The sequence below is a fragment of the Eubalaena glacialis genome, chromosome 5 (assembly GCF_028564815.1).
Source record: "Eubalaena glacialis isolate mEubGla1 chromosome 5, mEubGla1.1.hap2.+ XY, whole genome shotgun sequence".
Classification (NCBI taxonomy): Eukaryota; Metazoa; Chordata; class Mammalia; order Artiodactyla; family Balaenidae; genus Eubalaena; species Eubalaena glacialis.
Genome location: NC_083720.1, coordinates 14,307,202 through 14,328,519, shown reverse-complemented (window position 1 = coordinate 14,328,519; position 21,318 = coordinate 14,307,202). Strand labels below are relative to the sequence as shown.

Here is a 21,318-nt window from a genome sequence, read left to right as displayed (position 1 = left end):
TAAAAGGAATCATACAGCATGTTACCGTTTAAGATTGATATTTTTTAAAATCATAATGCCCTTGAGGTCCATCCAAAATGTTGTTTATATCCATAGTTTGGTCCTTTTCAAAAAGACTAAATTTTTAAAAACTGACAATACCAAGTGTTGATGAGGATGTAGAGCAATAGGAACTTTGATATACTGCTAATGGGAATGTAAATAGGTACAACTACTATGAAAACATATTTGCATTTTATACTAAAGTTGAAGTGCCCCACCTGATTCAGCAATTCCACTCCTAGTAAATAGTCAATAAAAATGTATGTCTGTTGTCATAAATCACAGGATTTTTTTTTGGATTCATCTCCTAAAGTAAGGGAAATAAAAACAAGAATAAATAAATGGGACCTAATTAAACTTAAAAGATTCGGCATGGCAAAGGAAACCATCGACAAAAGGAGATGACAACCTACTGAATGGGAGAAATTATTTGCAAATGGTATGACCAATAAGGGGTTAATATCCAACATATATAAACAGCTCATACAACTTAACATCAAAAAAAAACAAAAACAAAAAGAAACCTGATTAAAAAATGGGCCGAAGAACTGAATAAATATTTTTCCTAAGAGGACATGGAGGTGGTTAACAGGCGCATGAAAAGATGCTCAGCATCACTAATCATCAGGGAAATGTAAATCAAAAGCACAATGAAATATCACCTCACACCTGTCAGGATGGCTGTCATCTAAAAGAACACAATAACAAATGTTGGCAAGGTTTTGGAGAAAAGGGAACCCTCCTACACTGTTGGTGGGAATGTAAATTGGTGGAGCCACTGTGGTAAATAGTATGGAGGTTTCTCAAAAAACTAAAAGTAGAACTACCATGTGTCCTAGAATTTCCAGTCCTGGATATATACCTGAAAAAAAGAAAAAACACTAATTTAAAAAGACACTTGCACCCAATGTTCATAGCAGCATTATGTACAATTGCCAAAATATGGAAGCAACCCAAGTGTGCATCAAAAGATAAATGGATAAAGAAGATGTGGTATACACACACACACACACGCATACACACACACACAATGGAATACTACTCAGCCATAAAAAAAGAACAAAGTTTTGCCGTTTGCAGCAAAGTGGATGGACTTGGAGGGCATTATGCTAAGTGAGTAAGTCAGAGGAAGACAAATACTGTATGTTCTCATTTATATGTGGAATCTAAAAAATACAACAAAGTAGTGAATATAACAAAAAAGAAACAGACTCACAGATATAGAGAACAAACTAGTGGTTACCAGTAGGGAGAGGGAAGGAGGGAGGGGAAATATAGGGATGGGGTAGTAAGAAGTACAAACTATTAGGTATAGGATAAGCTACAAGGATATGTTGTACATATCCAGGGAATATAGCCTATATTTTATAGTAACTATAAATGGAGTATAAACTTTAAAAATTGTGCATTACTGTATTGTATACCTGTGACATATAATATTGTATATCAACTATACTTCAATTTACAAAAAGGTAAAAAATCATATGTTCACCAAATAAGTGTTCTGTAAAAACATATTTATAACAACATTATTTATAACAGCTATAGTCTGGAAGGGACCTGATGCTCATCAACAGTAGAATGGATTTTTGTATTTATCTTTTTTTAAAATAATTAATTAATTAATTAATTTTAATTTTTGACTGCGTTGGGTCTTCATTGCTGCGCGTGGGCTTTCTCTAGTTGCGGTGGGCGGGGGCTGCTCATTGTGGTGTGCAGGCTTCTCCTTGTGGTGGCTTCTCTTGTTGCGGAACACGGGCTCTAGGCATGCAGTCTTCAGTAGTTGTGGCACGTGGGCTCAGTAGTTGTGGCACGTGGGCTCAGTAGTTGTGGCTCGCGGGCTCTAGAGCGCAGGCTCAGTAGTTGTGGCGCACGGGCTTAGTTGCTCCATGGCATGTGGGATCTTCCCGGACCAGGGCTCAAACCTGTGTCCCCTGCATTGGCAGGCAGATTCTTAACCACTGTGCCACCAGGGAAGTCCCTAGAATGGATTTTTTAAAATTGTGGTTTGATCATACAATAGAGTACCGTAGAGCAGGGATGGACAAACTTTTTCTGTAAAGAGCTGTGTAGTAAATATTTTAGGCTTTGTATGTCATACATTGACTACGGCAACTACTCAACCCTGCAGTTGTAGCATTGGTGCAGCCGTGTGCAATATGTAAACAAATGGATGTGGTTGTGTTCCAATGAAACTATTTACAAAGACAAACTTTGGCCTTTAGGGGCTGTAGTTTGTTGAACTCTGCTGTAGAGCCACAAACTATAGATGAATCTCATAAAGATAATTTTGTGTTAAAGAAACCATACGTTATGATTACTTTTTTATAAAATTCAAAAACAGGCAAAATGAATCTATAGAATTAAGTCTGAGTATTGGCTGTCTTTAGGAAGAAAGACAGGGTAGTGATAGGAAGGAAGGAGCATGAAGGGTACTTCTAGGGTGCTAGTTATATCATCTTTACCCGAATGGTGGTTCCACAGGTCTGTTCACTTTTGACTACTTATTGAGATATATACCTATGATTTATGCCCTTCTCTAGTGTGTGTGTATATATATATATGTAAATTGGGGTGTGTTATACCATAATTAGTTTTAAAAGTTAAAAACAAAACAGAAACGTATTATTTGTGTTCCCATCAGAATAGAACTGTGTTTATTCATTTTTGGCATATGATAAACATACAATAAATGTTCATTGAAGTGGGAGTTGCTAATAGCAAGCTCTGTAGCAAGATAAGGGACAGTGAAGAGTAATGACTCAATTAGCTTGAAGAGCTTATTGAAGACTTTTGGGAAAGCAATTTTGGCATAGGGGAAGTAATCATTTAAGGCATTTTCATGAAAAGAAGATAGATCCTAGTTTAAAAGGCTAACTGGATCTAATAAATCCAGTTAACTAACATTCATGTTTGTAGACAGAAGGAAAAGATTGTTTGGATAGCTGTTAAGAGCAAGATGCCACAACTATTTTGTAATGATGATGTTTAATTTGGCTCATCAGACAGATACTTTTGTCATGTCTTTTACCTGCTTACACTCTTTTTAGATGTTACTCTGTAAAGGGTCATGGACCAATTAGCACTGAGGAGTAGTGTAGATGTAATACAGGGTTTATTGGGGAAAACTTACCAGAAGTAATAGAATGCAAGTAGTCCCTCAAAGTCTTTTTTTTTTCCCCACAGCTTCAGCCAGGCTTCGATAGTCTTCATGCATTATGGCCAGATGACCTTCCAGCAGAGAATGGCCTCCACCTCTGTAATGTTTTACATATATGTAGGTCAGGGCAGGGAACATCTATGTGATTATGTAACAAAAATTAGAAAGGGGCCCTAGGGGCAGGGATGGGCCCATTCTTCCTTTGAGCTAACAGCTTAGACCTACGCAGTATCCTTGCTACTAAGCTTACTTAAGGGGTTTGGAAATGAACCTTCATAGCCATCTAGGTTTATGTTTCATCACATGTTTCCCACTATTAGAAAAAGAGGCAGAAACTTCTTGGACTAGTGTTAAAGGTCTATTAGCTTTCTCCAGCTTCCTTACCGGACCACTGGTTCTAAACAAATTTTGTCATTTACTGAATTATCTTCTAATAAATGATTGCTTATTCCAAGCTTCTCATCTTTGCTCATAGTACCGAATTTAGGATGCTTTTCCCTTTCTCTAAATTCTTATTCTAAGGAGCTGCTTTGTCCCATCTCTTCTGTGATGCCTCCCTTATGATCTCAATTCTTATACCAAATACTATCCACTTTTCATACACTGTCTAATATTATTTTTATGTGTGCATTTCTTTCTTTCCATCTAACTTGTAAATTCCTTAAGGGTAGGGAACATGAATTGGATTACTTTGTAGCCTCTATAATACTCTAGTGGTCTTGTGTGTAAATGCTCAACAAATAGTTAATGATAAGAATGTATGTTCTTATAATGTATTTTAATTATAAAATAGTCATAATATTTTAGGGTTCTTGATGCCTCTTTTAGACTCTGAATATTAATTGTTATTAAGTATAATGCTAGATTCTTTATTAGAACATCTTTTCTATTTGGTTGCAATCAATTCCTGTTTTTAAAACTCATTTTTTGAGATTAGTATCAATTATTGTCTGTTGGTTACTCTATTAACCAGTTTAGTAATTAGATTCCTCCATTCTACTTCAGCAAGAAGTCGAGAACTTTAAGAAGCTAAATCTCATTAGTAAAGAGCAGTTTGAAAACCTAACACCTGAACTTCCTTTTGAGCCAAACCAAGAAGTTCCTGTAGCACCTTCACAGTCCAGGCAAGGTATGTAAATCTGCTTTTGTGTAAGTGTCTGAATAATATTAAAGCAGTTCTAAATTGTTTTAAAGTATGCTTCTTTTTTATTTGTGGAAAACATTTAGATATCTGGTAAAACACTAGAATTTTAAAACTCAACTTTTATTTATCCTTTGGTGAACTTCAAAACATTTTAGAGACTTAAAAATACAGATTGTAAATTTGGTAAGACAGCCATGTAGTAAATGATCATAGTTGGAAGCCCACCTTACTCTTGGTGAATAGGCAGGTAATCACAAAGGTGATCCAGGAGTTGTCTATTATAACACCACTTCATGCTCAAACCCAAATGCTTACTTAAAAGTAGGCTGAATTGGTTGGTTTCTTTATGTGTCTCATTTGATTTTGAGATTTCTGGGAATGCTTCTCTTTGCAAAATAAGAAAAATTTTTCACTCACTTGCTGATTCCTTAAAATATACCACTAGCATCATTCTTTTGCTTTAAGGCCTTAGCTTTGTGTGAAAGTGTAAGTACATTTGGGAGATTCATAAAATTGAATCTGACATTTTCAGGCAAGTGTAACTGATTTTATTATACTTTATCCTGAAGGCAGGTTAAAGAAAAACTTTTAATTTGGAAAACTTCAGACATATACAAAAATAAAGCAAATTGTATAATGAAACCCCATGTACCCATTACCTACCCATTAGCTGCTTTATCATCTCATAGCCGATTTTATTTCATCTTGACTCCACTCATTCTCTTTACCTCCCACTTGGATTATTTTGAAACAAACTCCCAATCATATTATTCATATTTTTTCATACTTAAATATTTCTGTATGTGTCTTTAAAAAGATAAGGACTACCTATTTTAACACATAAATAAGCCAGTACCATTATCACATCTAAAATTAACAGTAATTCCTTAATATAAAATATCTAGTTGGTGTTCAAATTTTCTCATTCATCACTTAAAAAAAAATCAGGATCCATATAAACTCCAAACATTGCAGTAGGTTGATATGTCTCTTAGTATATAGGTTCATACTGTTGTGGTTTTTTCCCTTGAACTTTATTGTTGTAGAAACTAGATTGTTTGTCCTGTAGAATTTCTTACATTCTGGACTTTGCTAATTGCATCCCATGGTTTCATCCAACCATTTTCTGGTCCTGAGTTTTCTTTAACTGTGATTTTGATACAGAGGCTTGATCAGATTGAGGCTCACATTTTTGCAAGAATATGTCATATGTTGTGTTGAATACTTATACCAGGAGGCACATAATGCTCGATTGTCTCTCTTTGGTGTCTCTCTTTGATAATCATCGCTTGAAGTTTTATTTCACAAGGGGCTTCAAAACAGTGATAATTCTATTTTCATAATTCCTTCTTAATTTCGTAGATTACTTCCATAAAGAGGATTTCCCTTAATTGACTATTTGTTTTTCCTGAGATAGAGTTCTTATAGGAAAGGAAATAAATGCTTAATTCTCTCACTTTGTTTACTAGTTTTCAAAGTAATGAGCTCGTTCTCTACATCTTTGGTGACCAATGAGGAGGTTTTTTGGGTTTTTTGTTTTATTTTAAAATTATCACTATGATCAAAACTATTAGAGCTCATCAAAAAATTTGGTAAAGTTGCAGGATATGAAATTAATATACAGAAATCGGTTGCATTTCTATACAGTAGCAATGAACTATCAGAAAGAGAAATTAAGGAAGCAATCCCAATTACAATCCCATCAAAAAGAGTAAAATACCTAGGAATAAACCTACCTAAGGAGGTAAAAAACCTGTACTTGGAAAACTATAAGTCACTGATGAAAGAAATTGAAGACAACACAAACAGATGGAGATATATACCATTTTCTTGGATTGGAAGAATTAATATTGTTAAAATGACCATACTACCCAAGGCAATCAACAGATTCAATGCAATCTCTATCAGAATATCAATGACATTTGTCACAGAACTAGAACAAATAATTTTAAAATTTGCATGGAAACACAAAAGACCCCAAATAGCCAAAGCAATCTTGAGAAAGAAAAACAGAGCTGGAGGAGTCAGGATCCCTGACTTAAGGCCATACTACAAAGCTACAGTAATCAAAGCAGTATGGTACTGGCACAAAAGCATACATACAGATCAGTAGAACAGGATAGAAAGCCCAGAAATAAACCCACGCACCTCTGGTCAATTAGTCTACAATAAAGGAGGCAAGAATGTACAGTGGAGAAAAGACAGTCTTTTCATTAAGTGGTGCTTGGAAAACTGGACAGCTACATGTACAATAATGAAATTAGAACATTCTCTACATCATATACAAAATAAACTCAAAATGGATTAAAGACCTAAATGTAAGACCAGAAGCCATAAAACTCCTAGAGAAAGACTTAGGCAGAACACTCTGTGACATAAATCACAGGAATGTTTTTTTGCATCTTTCTCCTAAAGCAAAGGAAATAAATGCAAAAATAAACAAATGGGACCTAATTAAACATAAAAGATTTTGCATGGCAAAGGAAACCATCGACAAAAGGAAATGACAACCTACTGAATGGGAGAAATTGTTTGCAAATGATATGACCAATAAAGGGTTAATATCCAACATATATAAACAGCTCATACAATGGAACATCAAAAAAACAAACAACCTGATTTTAAAAAGGGCTGAAGAACTGAATAGACATTTTTCCTAAGAGGACATGCAGGTGGCCAACAGGCACATGAAAAGATGCTCAGCATTGCTAATCATCAAGGAAATGTAAATCAAAACCACAATGAAATATCACCTCACACCTGTCAGGATGGCTGTCATCCAAAAGAACACAAATAACAAATGTTGGCAAGGGTGTGGAGAAAGGGAACCCTCCTACATTGTTGGTGGGAATGTAAGTTGGTGGAGCACTGTGGAAAACAGTATGGAGGTTTCTCAAAAAACTAAAAGTAGAACCACCATATGACCTGGCAGTTCCAATCCTGGGTATATATCTAAAAAAACAAAAACACTAATTTAAAATAAAGACACATGTACCCCAATGTTCATAGCAGCATTATTTACAATTGCCAAAGTATGGAAACAACCTAAGTGTGTATCAACAGATGAATGGATAAAGAAGATGTGGTATATATACATATACAATGGAATACTACTCAGCCATAAAAAAGGAACAAAATTTTGCCATTTGCAGCAACATGGATGGACTTGAAGGACATTATACTAAGTGAAATAAATCAGACAGAGAAAGACAGATACTCTATGATCTCACTTATATGTGGAATCTAAAAAATACAAACTAGTGAATATAGCAGAAAAGAAACAGACTCACAGATATAGAGAACAAACTAGTGGTTACCAGTGGGGAGAGGGAAGCGGGGAGAGGGATTATGAGGTTAGGGGATTAAGAGGTACAAACTATTATGTGTAAAATAAGCTACAAGGGTATATTGTACAACATGGGGGATATAGCCAATATTTTATAATAACTATAAATGGAGTATAACATTTAAAAATTGTGAATCACTATATTGTACACCTACAACTTATATACTATTGTACATCAACTATACTTCAATTGAAAAAAGAAAATTATCACTCTGATCTCATAAATACATTAGATGGGTTTTACTCTACTGTCTTATTGATACTTGGGCCAATTATCAGTTTATTGACTTTTAGCTCCAAATCCACCTTTCATTGCTTTGTTCTGTGATAATGGAGTTGGACTCTTTTTTGAAAATATTATTTTTTCATTTGTTTATATTTATTTATTATTTTTGGCTGCGTCGGGTCTTAGTTGCGGCACACGGGATCTTTCATTGTGGCGCGTGGGCTCTTCGTTGCGGTGTGAGGGCTTCTCTCTAGTTGTGGCATGTGGGTTTTCTCTCTCTAGTTGTGGCGCACGGGCTCCAGAGTGCATGGGCTCTGTAGTTGTGGCGCGCAGGCTCCAGAGCTCATGGGCTCTGTAGTTTGCGGCATGTGGGCTCTCTAGTTGAGGTGAGCAGGCTCAGTGGTTGTGGTGTGCGGGCTTAGTTGCTCCGTGGCATGTGGGATCTTCCCAGGCCAGGGATTGAAGCTGCAGTTCCAGTCCCCTGCATTGGAAAGCAGATCCTTTACCACTGGACCACCAGGGAAATCCCTGGAGTTGGACTCTTAACTGTCTTGTTTGCCAGGTGATTAAGCTTTGTCAGTACTCTAGTTGCTACTGAGTTGGTCATTGTTTCTAGGCCTTTTCCATTGAAAGAGCTTGGAAATTTTTTTAAGGAAAATTATGTTACAAATTTATATTGATATTTTTTGTTCAAATTTATGATTACAGATTTTAATTTTAATTTGTTAGATTTTATATTTGTACCACTTTTTACTTATGTGAAAAAAATATCATTCCTAAGCACAGTAACAGAATTGTTTATCCTATGATATAGTAGCTTCAGAATAACAATAATATTAAATAATATTACTATAAATACTAAAAGAAGCTTACTTTTAAAAAAATTCTTTAAATTTTTAGGCTTTGAACTTTTAAAAACTTTATACTTTTAAACTTTGTTTTTTTTTTTTTAACATTCTTAGGGTATTCCACTAAGGATGTTTAGTCTAATTACAAGATTTTTTGTGTTGTTTAATTTGAGTACATTAAAATTGAAAATTTATGCTCCTCACAGCATCATAGAATTAAAGTCCCAAGAGATGTATTTTATTTAATTAATTAATTTACTTAAATTCCCGGGATCTACTTTTAACTTTTTAATAAGTTATGCCATACAATACAGTTTTAAAATTCAGTGACTCAAAGTGATTTAAAGTTATTATTGAAGTCAGAGTTAGTGTGTGTAGTTTTTTTCATGATGAAAGAAGTGACCACATTTTAAATAAACGAAGATTTCATGTTAGCATCTTTGTTTAGTTTGGCACCTTGGACTATACCCTATGAGAACTATTAAAGAGATATGCAAAGTCTTGGAATAAACTACAGATTACACTCTGGTCCCCTGATAATCTCAATAATTTTTATTGTTAACTGGGCAGATATACTGCTCTGTGCAAAGGGAAAAAAGATAGCATCCCATTTTCAAAAGGAAAGAAGCATGGAGGATATGGTTCACAGCTACAAAAACACATATGATTCATTTGAAAATGGAGCCTTCTTAAAGACAGTGATCTGGTCAACCATCAGCATCTTCCATTGCCAATAAGTAAATATTCTCCCGTATGCACAGTTCGGATTGCATCGTATCTACCACTCTTCATTTTACTCATTTTACTTAATATCATCCCATGGGCACGTTCCCAAGTTGTTAAGTCCCAAAGAGATAAATTTTACAATGCATAAAAGTAACAAAGAATTAGAGGGAAGAGGGACTTCCCTACTGGTGCAGTGGTTAAGAATCCACCTGCCAATGCAGGGGACACGGGTTCGATCCCTGGTCCGGAAAGATCCCACATGCCGCGGAGCAACTAAGCCCGTGCACCACAACTTCTGAGCCTGCGCTCTAGAGCCTGTGAGCCACAACTACTAAAGCCCGTGCACCTAGAGCCCGTGCTCCTCAACAAGAGAAGCCACTGCAACGAGAAGCCTGCACACCGCAACGAAGAGTAGTCCCCAGTCGCCGCAACTAGAGAAAGCCCTCGCACAACAACGAAGACCCAATGCAGCCAAAAATAAACACATAAATAAATTTTTTTAAAAAATTAGAGGGAAGGGGCGGGGGAGATAGGGTATGGGATTAAGAGATACAAACTACTATGTATAAAATACATAAGCAACAAGGATATATTGCACAGTACATGGGAATATAGCCATTGTTTTGTAATAATCCATAAAAATATTGAATTATGTTGTATGCCTGAAATGAATATAATATTGTAAATCAACTATACTTCTATTTTAAAAAGTCAATATGAAAAAAGATTAACATCAGTAGAAAAAGTAGTTGACAAAACATAAACTGGAGCTTCACACAGAGGAAAACTGTATGGCTGGTAAATACGAAAAGATATTATACTCTACTTTGCTGCGATTTGCCAGTTAAAACCATGGTGACATAACATATTATAACCCAGCAGTTTCACTTCAAGAGATACTGTTGCAAATGTTTACCAAAAAGAACATTTATAGCAACATTGTTCATAATATTAAAAAAAAAGAAAACTAAAAAAATACCCATTTATAGTAGAATATAATATGTGGCATATTCATAGAAAGGAAAAATATGCAGCAGTGGAAAATGAAAGAACTAAAGCTACATGTGACAAAATGGGTTAATCTTAAAAGTAGAGGATTTATCAATTTAATGCCATCATATAAAATTCATGGATACATGCATAGCCTGTAGAAACCATGAAGAGCAAGGGGAAGTAAAAAAAAAAATTAATATAGTGTTTAATTCCTGAGAAAAGGGAGGAATCCCATTTGGAAAGTCTGCAAATGGGTTTGCCTGAATCTGTAATTTATGTATTAGCCTAGTTGGTGGGTTTGTGAGTACCAACTCTATGTTTCTTTTAAATATTGCCTTCCTGGGTTATAAGTGATTAAGCTCTTTAAGTAAAGTCTCAGATATTTACCAAAATTTTTTTTTAAATACAGTGTTTTTAGGAAGCTTAAATTTTTTCCATACTTAATTTCTTTTTTTTTTTTTTTACATAATTAGTAAGTTATTTATTTAATTATTTTTGGTTGTGTTGGGTCTTCGTTTCTGTGCGAGGGCTTTCTCCAGTTGCGGCGAGCGGGGGCCACTCTTCATCGCGGTGCGCGGGCCTCTCACTGTCGCGGCCTCTCCCGTTGCGGAGCACAGGCTCCAGACGCGCAGGCTCAGTAGTTGTGGCGCACGGGCTTAGTTGCTCCGCGGCATGTGGGATCTTCCCAGACCTGGGCTCGAACCCGTGTGCCCTGCGTTGGCAGGCAGATTCTCAACCACTGCGCCACCAGGGAAGCCCCATACTTAATTTCTTGTTCTCATTTTCATTTCTAAATCAACTGTATTTTAAAATCTATATATACATTTATTAATCTTCATGTTCTATAATCTCCAATTTTTAAAAATATGAACAGAAAGAATAAGCAAAAATTAAGAATAGAAATCAATATATTGCTATGATAAGAAATGTTGAATAGATTAACTTTCAGTTATAAAGACAATTATGGATTAGATTTAAAAAATATTCAGCTCTGTGCTGTTTGTATGTCATAAGTATACAGAAAGATTGAAAGGCAAAAGGATGCAAAATGCTATAAAACAACGATGATAATAAAAAGAACTGCTATTGCTATTACAAAATAGAATTTAAGGCAAAAATAAGTGTTTGTTTTCACTGTCTTTAATATCTATCTTCCTGTTTATCCCCTATACCCGATTCAAACAGGCTTTTGCCCCTCACACCCCAAATCAGCTTTTGATGGTGCCTCTAGAGATCTCTGTGTTTAAGAGGGGTCATATCAATCATCATCTTCCCCAACAGCATTGGATCAATCATTCTCTGTCTTGAAACACATTCTTCTTATACACTATTTACTTAGTTCTCATTCTACTTCAGGGAGTCTTATTTGCTGGTTCTTCCCCATTTCCCCAAGCTCTGGATGCTTTAGCACCTAGTCTTCAAGTCTCTTCTCTTTCTGATCCTCAGGAACTCCTCAGGTAATAGTATTTAGTTTCATGGTTTTAAATAGAATCCTTATACCAATGAGTGTCAAATTTATGTGTACAGACTCCATCCTATACTCCATATAAATAACCAACTGTGTAGTCAACAGTTTCACTTGGATATTTTATAAACATGTCAAACTTCTTATGTCCAAAATCCAAAGTCTGAATTACCACGCCTTTCCAAGGACTTCTCCTCCCAGACTTCTACATCTCTATAAATGTTAACTGCATCTTTCTAGTTGTACAGGTAAAAAAAAAATCTTGATGTTATCTTTGATCCCTTTCTTTTTCAACTTCTATTTCTTATTCCTTCTTATTCCTTTATATCAATTACCCTTTAAAATATATCCAGAACCTAACTACTTCTCCCCTTCTCTACTTCTATCACCCTGGCAAAAGCCACCATCGTTTTACCACTGGTTAATTATAATAACTCCTAATCTGTCTCTTTCCTTTCATTCCACCTTACAAGGATCCAGAGTTATCTTCTTTCTTTATTTTCTTTAAAAAAAATAAAGTATAATTTATATTCAGTAAATTTCACACTTTTTGGATATACAGTTTTGGGAATTTTGACAGATGCAGTCATGTAATTGCCACCTACTCAAATTATAGCACAGTTCCATTACTCCCCACAAATGCTCCCATGCTTGTTTGTAGTCAACCCCGTGCCTAGTCTTTGGCAGCCTGTTTTCTATTTTCTACTCCTATAATTTTGCCTTTACCAGAATATCATATGAATGGAATTGTATAGAGTGTAGCCCTTTGAGTCTGACTTCTTTCATTTAGTGTAATGCATTTGAGATTCATCCATATTTTTGTGTGTTATTTGTTCCTTTTTACTGGTAAGTAATATTCTGTTACATGGATGTAAGCATTAGTTGAAGAACATGTGGGTTGTTTTTAGTTTTTGGTGATTATGAATAAAGATGCTATAAATATTTGCTTATAGGTTTTGATGAGACTATAAGTCTTCATTTCACTTGGGTAAATACTTAGTGGGATTGCTGGGTCATGTGGTAAGTGTATGTTTAACTTTATAAGAAACTTTCTAATGGTTTTCCAAAGTGGCTGTGTCCTGTGTCATTTTGCATTCCCGCCAGCAATGTATGAGGGTTCCAGTAGCTCCACGTCCTCACGAGCACTTGGTATTGTAAGTTTTAAAAAAATTTTGCCATTCTAATAGGTATGTATTAGTATCTCATTGTGACTAAACATGCTGAGCATCTTTTCATGTGGTTATTTGCCATCAGTATATCTTTGGTGAAGTGACTGCTCAAATATTTTGACTTTTTTTTTGAGTTTTCTTACTGACCTTTGAGAGCTATTTATTCTGGTTCAAGTCTTTATTACATATGTAATTTGCACATATCTTCTCCCAATCTAGAGATTATCTTTTCATTTTCTTAAGAGGGCCTTTTGAGAGTTCCCTGGTGGTCTAGTAGTTAGGATGTGGTGCTTTCACTGCTGTTGCCTGGGTTCAATCCCTGGTTGGGAAACTGAGATCCTGCAAGCCACGTGGCGTGGCCAAAAAAAAAAAAAAGAGTGCCTTTTGAAGAGTAGAACTTTTTTTTTTTTCCATTCTGCACGGCTTGCGGGATACTGATGTGAACTTCTTATTTTTAGTGATGTGCAATTTTAAAAAATTTTTGTGGATTATGCTTTTGGTGTCTAGGTAAGAAATCTCTGCTTAATCCAAAATCCAAAGATTTTCTTTTTCTTTTTTTTTTGAGCAGAGAAAGGTTTATTGCAGGGCCATGCAAGGAGAACTGTGGCTTGTGCTCAAAAGCCCAAACTTCCTTATGGTTTTCAGGGAAAAGTTTTTATAGGCAGAATTTGGAGTGAGAGCTGCTGGGTTTGTGACTTTCTTCTGACTGGTTGGTGGTGAGGTAACGGGACAGTGTTCTAGGACTCTTGTGCTGAGCCTGAAGTTACCGTCTTCCACCTGGGTGGGACCTTAGTTCCTGTAGAAGAACTCAACAATATATTGTTTTGTTTTGTTTTGTTTTTTAAAGTGTGCTTACATTGAAATACACATTTTATTTATTTATTTAGTTTTTATTTTTGGCTGCGCTGGGTCTTCGTTGCTACATGTGGGCTTTCTCTAGTTGTGGCGAGTGGGGTCTACTCTTCTTTGCGGTGCGCAGGCTTCTCATTGTGGTGGCTTCTCCTGTTGTGGAGCACGGGCTCTAGGCACGTGGGCTCAGTAGTTGTGGCTCACAGGCTCTAGAGTGCAGGCTCAGTTGTTGTGGCTCAGGGGCTTAGTTGCTCCCCGGCACATGGGATCTTCCCGGACCAGGGCTTGGACCCGTGTCCCCTGCATTTGCAGGTGGATTCTTAACCACTGCACCACCAGGGAGGTCCCGATATATTGTTATGTAGTTTCTTTAAGGAGAAACCAGGACCTTGCCCCATTCTGCACTATTGTTTCTTGATGCTCCTCCTTTGTTTCTGCATTCCCTCACTTCCTTGATTAGCAGCTGCTTGAATCTGCACTTTGGAACTCTGGGAGGGTCTAGGAGGCTGAATGAAGCCTATTCCCTATATACAAGAAATGGGGGACACAAAGAATTTGTACCTGGGAGGGCCCCATATGGTCCTGCCCAATTTCAGTCCCCCCTTTTGTTTGCTACTCTTCAATCTTGAGAAAGCGTGTTGGACAAGAAAGGGAATAACATTTTGGACAGAGAGCTTAATCATAAACTTGGCAGAGGAACTTGGTTTTAGGGGACTCGGTTTCAATCCCCACTCCTGTTTCAACCTTCCTCACACCTTTCAGGGAATGAGGTGACGACCACTCTAGCTACTTCCTCCTGAAATGGGGTGTAGTCCTTCCTTGATTTGGGGAATGGACACCGAGTTGGTAATACTCCCCTGTTCCAAGTCCTAGATCTGAGTCTTGTCTGATTAAGATCTCAATCACTTGGTCTTCCATTTTGGTGCAACAGACCCAATTAGAAGTAGGATGAGTGACAGCCCAAACTTTAATAGACAAAATAGATCTCATTCCCTGAGGAATTCAGGAGAATAAGCCTGAAAATCAGTCTGGACCTGACATTTAGGGGGAGACTTGTAGCCAGGTAGCCAGTTGTCTAATTTTATTTATTTGTTTGCTTGTTTATTTATTTATTTATCAACTGTGTTGGGTCTTAGTTGCGGCACATGGGATCTTTCATTGCAGTGTGCAGGCTCCTTGTTGCGGTGCGTGGGCTTTCTCTCTTGTTGTGACACGTGGGCTCCAGAGTGCACACGCTCATTAGTTCCAGTGCTCTGGCTCTCTAGTTGTGGTGCACAGGCTCCAGAGCACATGGGCTCTGTAGTTGCAGCACGTGGGCTCTCTAGTCGTGGTATGTGGGCTCAGTAGTTGTGGCGCATAGGCTTAGTTGTCCCACAGCATGTGGGATCTTAGCTGCCCAACCAGGGATCAAACCCGTGTCCCCTGCATTGCAAGACGGATTCTTAACCACTGGACCACCAGGGAAGTCCCCTGGTTGTCTAATTTTATATAAGTAGGTTTTAACTTCTTATGTGGCATTTACGTATATGTAACAGGAGCTATTGGCCACAAAGATGTTCTGTTAGAGGCTTTATATTTTTAGCTTTTACATAATTCAGGTCTCTATTCAATTTTGAGTTAATTATTGTTTGTTTTCTTTTTTTTCTTTTTGGTATATGATATAAGTATGGATATGGATATCCAGTGATTTCAGCACCATTTGTTGGAAAGTTTATTCTTTCTCCATTGAACTGCCTTTTGATCTTTGACAAAAACCAATTAACTATATGTGTATAGATTTTGGACTCTATATTCTGTTCATCTTGTCTCTATGTTTATCCCTTTGCCACTAGCACAACTTGATAACTATAATCTTACAATCAGTATACGTCCTCCACCTTTTCTCTTTTTTTAAAAAAATGTCTATTCTAGTTTATTTGCCTTTTCATAAAATTATAAAAATAGCTTATTGGTGTCTATAAAAACTCCAACTGGTATTTTGATTGGAACTTCATTGAATCTTCAGATTAGTTTAGGAAGAATTAACATCTTAATGGAATAGAATCTTCCAATCCATGAATATTGCATACTTCTCCAGTTAAGTATTTTTTTGTTCTTCAGTGTTTTATAGTTTTTGGTGTGTTTTGTACACATTTTGTTGGCTATGTTCCTAAGTATATTATGATTTTGGTGCTGCTGTAAATGGTGCTTTAAAATTTTTATGATCCATTGTTTATTGCTAGTATGTAGAAATAGGATTGAATTTTTTATATGATCCTTTGTGATGTTAATTTTATGTGTCAATGTAACTGGATCAGAGGATGTCCAGATGTCTGGTTAAACAGTACTTCTGGGTTTCTCTGTGAGGCTATTTCTGCATGAGATTAGTATCTGAATTGGTCAGCGTGGTAAAGTAGTTTGCCATCCCCAGTGTGGGTGGACATCATCCAGTCCACTGAGGGCCTGAATAAAACAAAAAAGTGGAGGAAGGAGGAATTTGCTCCTTTTTTGCTGTCTCATTGTTTGAGCTGAGACATCTCATCTCATCTCAGACTGGTATTTATATCATCGACTCCCCTAGGTCTCAGGCCTTTGGACTCAGGCTGAATTACACCACTGGCTTTCCTAAGTCTCCAGCTTATAGATGGCAGATCATGGGACTTCTCATCCTCCATAACCTTGTAAGCCAATTCCTCATATTAAATCTCCTTTTCTATCCTATTGGTTCTTTTACTCTGGAGAATCCTGACTAATACAACTTTGTATCCTGTGATATTGATGAACTTACTAGTAGTAGGCCTAGTAGTTTTTCTATAGATTCTTTGATATAGTCTATATTGATGTATTTCTACACAGATAATCATGTTGTCTATGAATAGATGTAGTTCTATTTCTTATTTGTCTATGCTTTCATTTATTTTCTTCCCTTATTGCCTTAGTTGGCACCTCCAACATGATGTTGAATAGAAGTTATAAGATAAGACATCCTTGCATTGTTTCTGATTTTAGGAGGAAAGCATTCAGTCTTTCACCATTAGGTATGATATTAGTTGTAGGTTTTCCATAGATGCCCTTTATTAGGTTGAGGAAGTTCCCTTTTATTTCTAGTGTGCTGAGAGATTTTAATCATGAATGGATGCTGATTTTTTGTTTTGTCTTTTTTTCTGGGTCTTTTGAAATGATTATATGGTTTGTCTTAATTGGTTTATTTATGTTGTAAATTACATTGATTTGTCTTCAAATGTTGAGCTAGTCTAAGAGTCCCAGGATAACCTCATTTGACTGTGACATATTATCCTTTTTATACATTACTAGATTCAGTTTGCTTTTTTTTTTTTTTTTTAGAGGAATGAGGAATATCGGTTTGTATTTTTATTTTCTTGGATTATCTTTGTCTGGTTTTGGTATCAGGGAACGCTGCCCTCATAAATGAGTTGGTAAGCATTCCTTCCTCTTCTATATTTTGGAATAGTTTGTATACAATTGTTATTACTGATTCCTTATAGGAGTGGTAGAATTTGCCAATGAAGTCATCTGGGCCTGGAATTGTTGGAATGTTTTTAACAACAAATTAATTTTTTAAAGAGATATAGGACTATTTAGGTAATCTAGGTTTTCTTGAGTGAGCTTTTATAGTTTGTTTATAAAGAAGTTGTCCATTTCATGGGTGTTTTTGGTAATATTCACTTTTTATCCTTTTAATGTTTATGGAGTCTATAGAGATACAGGCATAACTCAGAGATGTGGATTTGGTTTCAGACCACCGTAATAAAGTAAATATCACAATAAAGCAAGTCCTATGAACTTTTTGGTTTCCCAGTCTGTATACAGTATGTTTACACTATACTGTAGTCTACTGAGTGTGCAATAGCATTATGGCTAAAAGAAAAATGTACATACTTTAATTTAAAAGTACTTTATTGCTAAAAAATGCTAACCATCATCTGAGCCTTCAGCAAGTTGTAATCCTTTTGCTGGTGGAGGGCCTTGCCTCAGTGTTGATGGCTGCTGACTGATCGGGGTTGTGGTGGCTGAAGGTTGGGGTGGCTGTGGCCATTTCTTAAAATAGGGAACAATGAAGTTTACCAAATTGATTGACTCTTCCTTTCACGAACAGTTTCTCTGTAGCATTCAGTGCTGTTTGATAGCACTTTAGCCAAAGTAGATCTTCTTTCAAAATTGGAGTCAGTCCTCTCAAACCCTGCTACTGCTTTATCAACTTAAGTTTATATAGTATTCGAAATCCTTTGTTGTCATTTCAACAGTCTTCACAGTGTCTTCACCAGGAGTAAGTAGATCCCATCTTAAGAAACCACTTTCTTTGCTCATCCGTAAGAAGGAACTCCTCATCCATTTAAGTTTTATCATGAGATTACAGCAATTCAGTCACATCTTCAGGCTCCACTTCTAATTCTAGTTCTCTTGCTCTTCCCACAACATCTGCAGTTTCTTTCTCCACTGAAGTCTTGAACCCCTCAGCGTCATCCATGAATGCTGGGATCAACTTCTTTCAAACTCCTATTAATGTTGATATTTTGACCTCTTCCCACGAGTCACAAATGTTCTTAATGGCATCTAGAATGACGAATCCTTTCCAGAAGGCTTTCAATTACTTTGCAGAGATCCATCAGAGGAATCACCATCTATGGCTGCTATAAGCCTTACGAAATGTATTTCCTAAATAATAAGACTTGAAAGTGGAAATTACTCTTTGTTCCTGGGGCTGCAGAATGGATTTTATGTTAGTAGGCATGAAAATGTTAACCTCGTCATACATCTCCATCAGAGCTCTTGGGTGACCAGTTTCATTGTCAGTGAGCAATAATATTTTGAAAAGAATCTTTTTTTCTGAGCAATAGATCTCAACAGTGAGCTTAAACCCCCTGGAAACCATATTGTAAACAGATTTGCTGTCATCCAGGCTTTGTTATTCTATTTATAGACCACAGGTAGAGTAAATTTAGCACCATTCTTAAGGGCCCAAGGGTTTTCCAGAATGGTAAATGAGCATTGACTTCAACTTAAAGTCACCAGCTGCATGAGCCCCTAACAACAGAGTCAGCCTGTCCTTTGAAGCCCGGCATTAATTTCTCTCTAGCTATGAAAGTCCTAGATAGGTATCTTCTTTCAACAGAAGAATGTTTCATTTACTGTGAAAATCTGCTGTTCCTGCATTATCTTAGCTAGATTGCCTGGATAACTTGCTGCAACTTCTGCATCAGCACTTGCTGCTTCACCTTGCATGTTTATGTTAATGAGATATGGCTTTTTTCTTTAAACCTCATGAACCAACCTCTGCTAGCTTCAGACTTTTCTTCTGCAACTTCCTCACCTCTCTCAGCCTTCATAGAATTGAGGAGAGTTAGGGCCTTGCTCTGGATTAGCTTTTGGCTTAAGGAATGTTGTGGCTGGTTTGATCTATCCAGACTTACTAAAACTTTCTCCATATTAGCCGTAAGGCTGTTTCACTTTCTTATCATTCGATTAAAGTGGAGTAGCACTTTTAATTTCCTTCAAGAAATTTTCCTTTGCATTCACAACTTGACCAACTGTTTGGCATGAGAGGCCTAGCTTTTGGCTTATCTCCGCTTTCAACATGCCTTGCTCACTAAGCTTAATCATTTCTAGCCTTTGATTTAAAGTGAGAGACGTGTGACTCTTCCTTTCACTTGAACACTTAGAAGCCTTTGTGGATTATTAATTGGCCTAATTTCAATATTTTTGTGTCTCTGGGAATAGGGAGCCCCAGGGAGAGGGAAAGAGATGAGGGAACAGTTGGTTGATGGAGCAGTCAGAATATACACATTATCAATTGTTTACTGTCTTATATGGGTTTTGTTCATGGTACCCCCCAAATAATTACAATAGTAGCATCAAAGATAACTGGTCACAGATTACTGTAACAAATATAATAATGGAGAAGTTTGAAATATTGTGGTGACACAATATGTGACACAGAGACATGAATGAGCAAATGCTGTTGGAAAATGGCACCAATAGATTTGCTGGATGTAAAGTTGCCATAAACCTTTAATCTGTAGGGAATTCCCTGGTGATCTAGTGGTTAGGATTCCATGCTTCCACTGCAGGGGGCACAGTTTTGATCCCTGGTCAGGGAACTAAGATCCCACATGCCACGTGGCCAAAAAACAACAACAACAACAACAAAACACCTTTCTCTTTGTAAAAACAAAAACAAAAACGCAATGTCTTTGAATTGCAATAAAGCAAAGCACAATAAAACAAGGTATCTCAGTAACTCTTCTTTCACTCCTAATATTTGTAATTTGTGCTCCCTTTCTTTTTTTTCCTGATCAATCTGGCTGGAGCTATATCAGTTGATCGATTTGATAAATTTTCTCTTTTTAAAATTTTATTTATTTATTTTTATCTTTGGCTGTGTTGGGTCTTCGTTGCTGCACGCGGGCTTGCTCTAGTTGCGGCAAGCAGGGGCTACTCTTCGTTGCGGTGCATGGGCTTCTCATTACGGTGGCTTCTGTGCATGGGGTTTAGGCACGCAGGCTTCATAGTTGTGCCTCGTGGGCTCTAGAGCGCAGGCTCAGTAGTTGTGGTGCATGGGCTTAGTTGTTCCGCGGCATGTGGGATAGTCCCAGACCAGGGCTCGAACCCGTGTCCCCTGCATTGGCAGGCAGATTCTTAACCACTGAGCCACCAAGGAAGTCCCTGATACATTTTCTAAAGAAGATTTGTTTTCATTGATCTACCTTATTATTTCTCCCAGTAGTATTATTTTCTGCTCTAATTTTTATTTTTCCTTTTTTTTTCTCCTGGTTTGGGTTTATTTTGCTCCTCCTTTTCTGGTTTCATAAGGTAGAAGCTTAGATAACTTATTTGAGAACTTTCTTCTTTTCTATTATAAGAATTTATTGCTACAAATTTCCTTTTAAGCACTATTTTAGGTGCATCTCACAAATTTCAATATATTGTTTTCTCATTTTTATTCAATTCTAAATATTTTCTAATTTCTTTGTATTTTTCTTTGACCCATCAGTTATTTGGAAGTGATTTTGTTTAATTTCTAAATATTTGGGTATTTGCCTGATACGTTATTTTTTTAAAAATATGTATTTATTTAGGCTGCACTGGGTCCTAGTTGTGGCACTCGGGGTCTTCGTTGTGGCATGTGCGCTTCTTAGTTGCAGCATGCAAACTCTTAGTTGGGGCATGCGGACTTCTTAGTTTGGCATGCGAACTCTTTAGCTGTGGCATGCATGCAGGATATAGTTCCCTGACCAGGGATCGAACCCGGACCCCCTGCACTGGGAGCACAACATCGTACCCACTGGACCACCAGGGAAGTCCCCCTGATATATTATTTTTTAAGAGGGAAGTTTACATTAGTCATTTGAG

At 36.8% G+C, this 21,318-nt stretch overlaps 1 protein-coding gene across 1 annotated transcript in view; it reads left to right on the top strand.

Annotated features, from left to right (window-relative positions):
* LARP1B (La ribonucleoprotein 1B) overlaps positions 1 to 21,318 on the top strand; it is a 129,802-nt gene that overhangs the window by 75,973 nt on the left and 32,511 nt on the right. Inside the window, exon 12 of the mRNA XM_061191986.1 lies at positions 4,208 to 4,331. Within this exon, the coding sequence (XP_061047969.1) occupies positions 4,208 to 4,331 (124 nt within the window). The remainder of the gene's footprint in view (positions 1 to 4,207; positions 4,332 to 21,318) is intronic.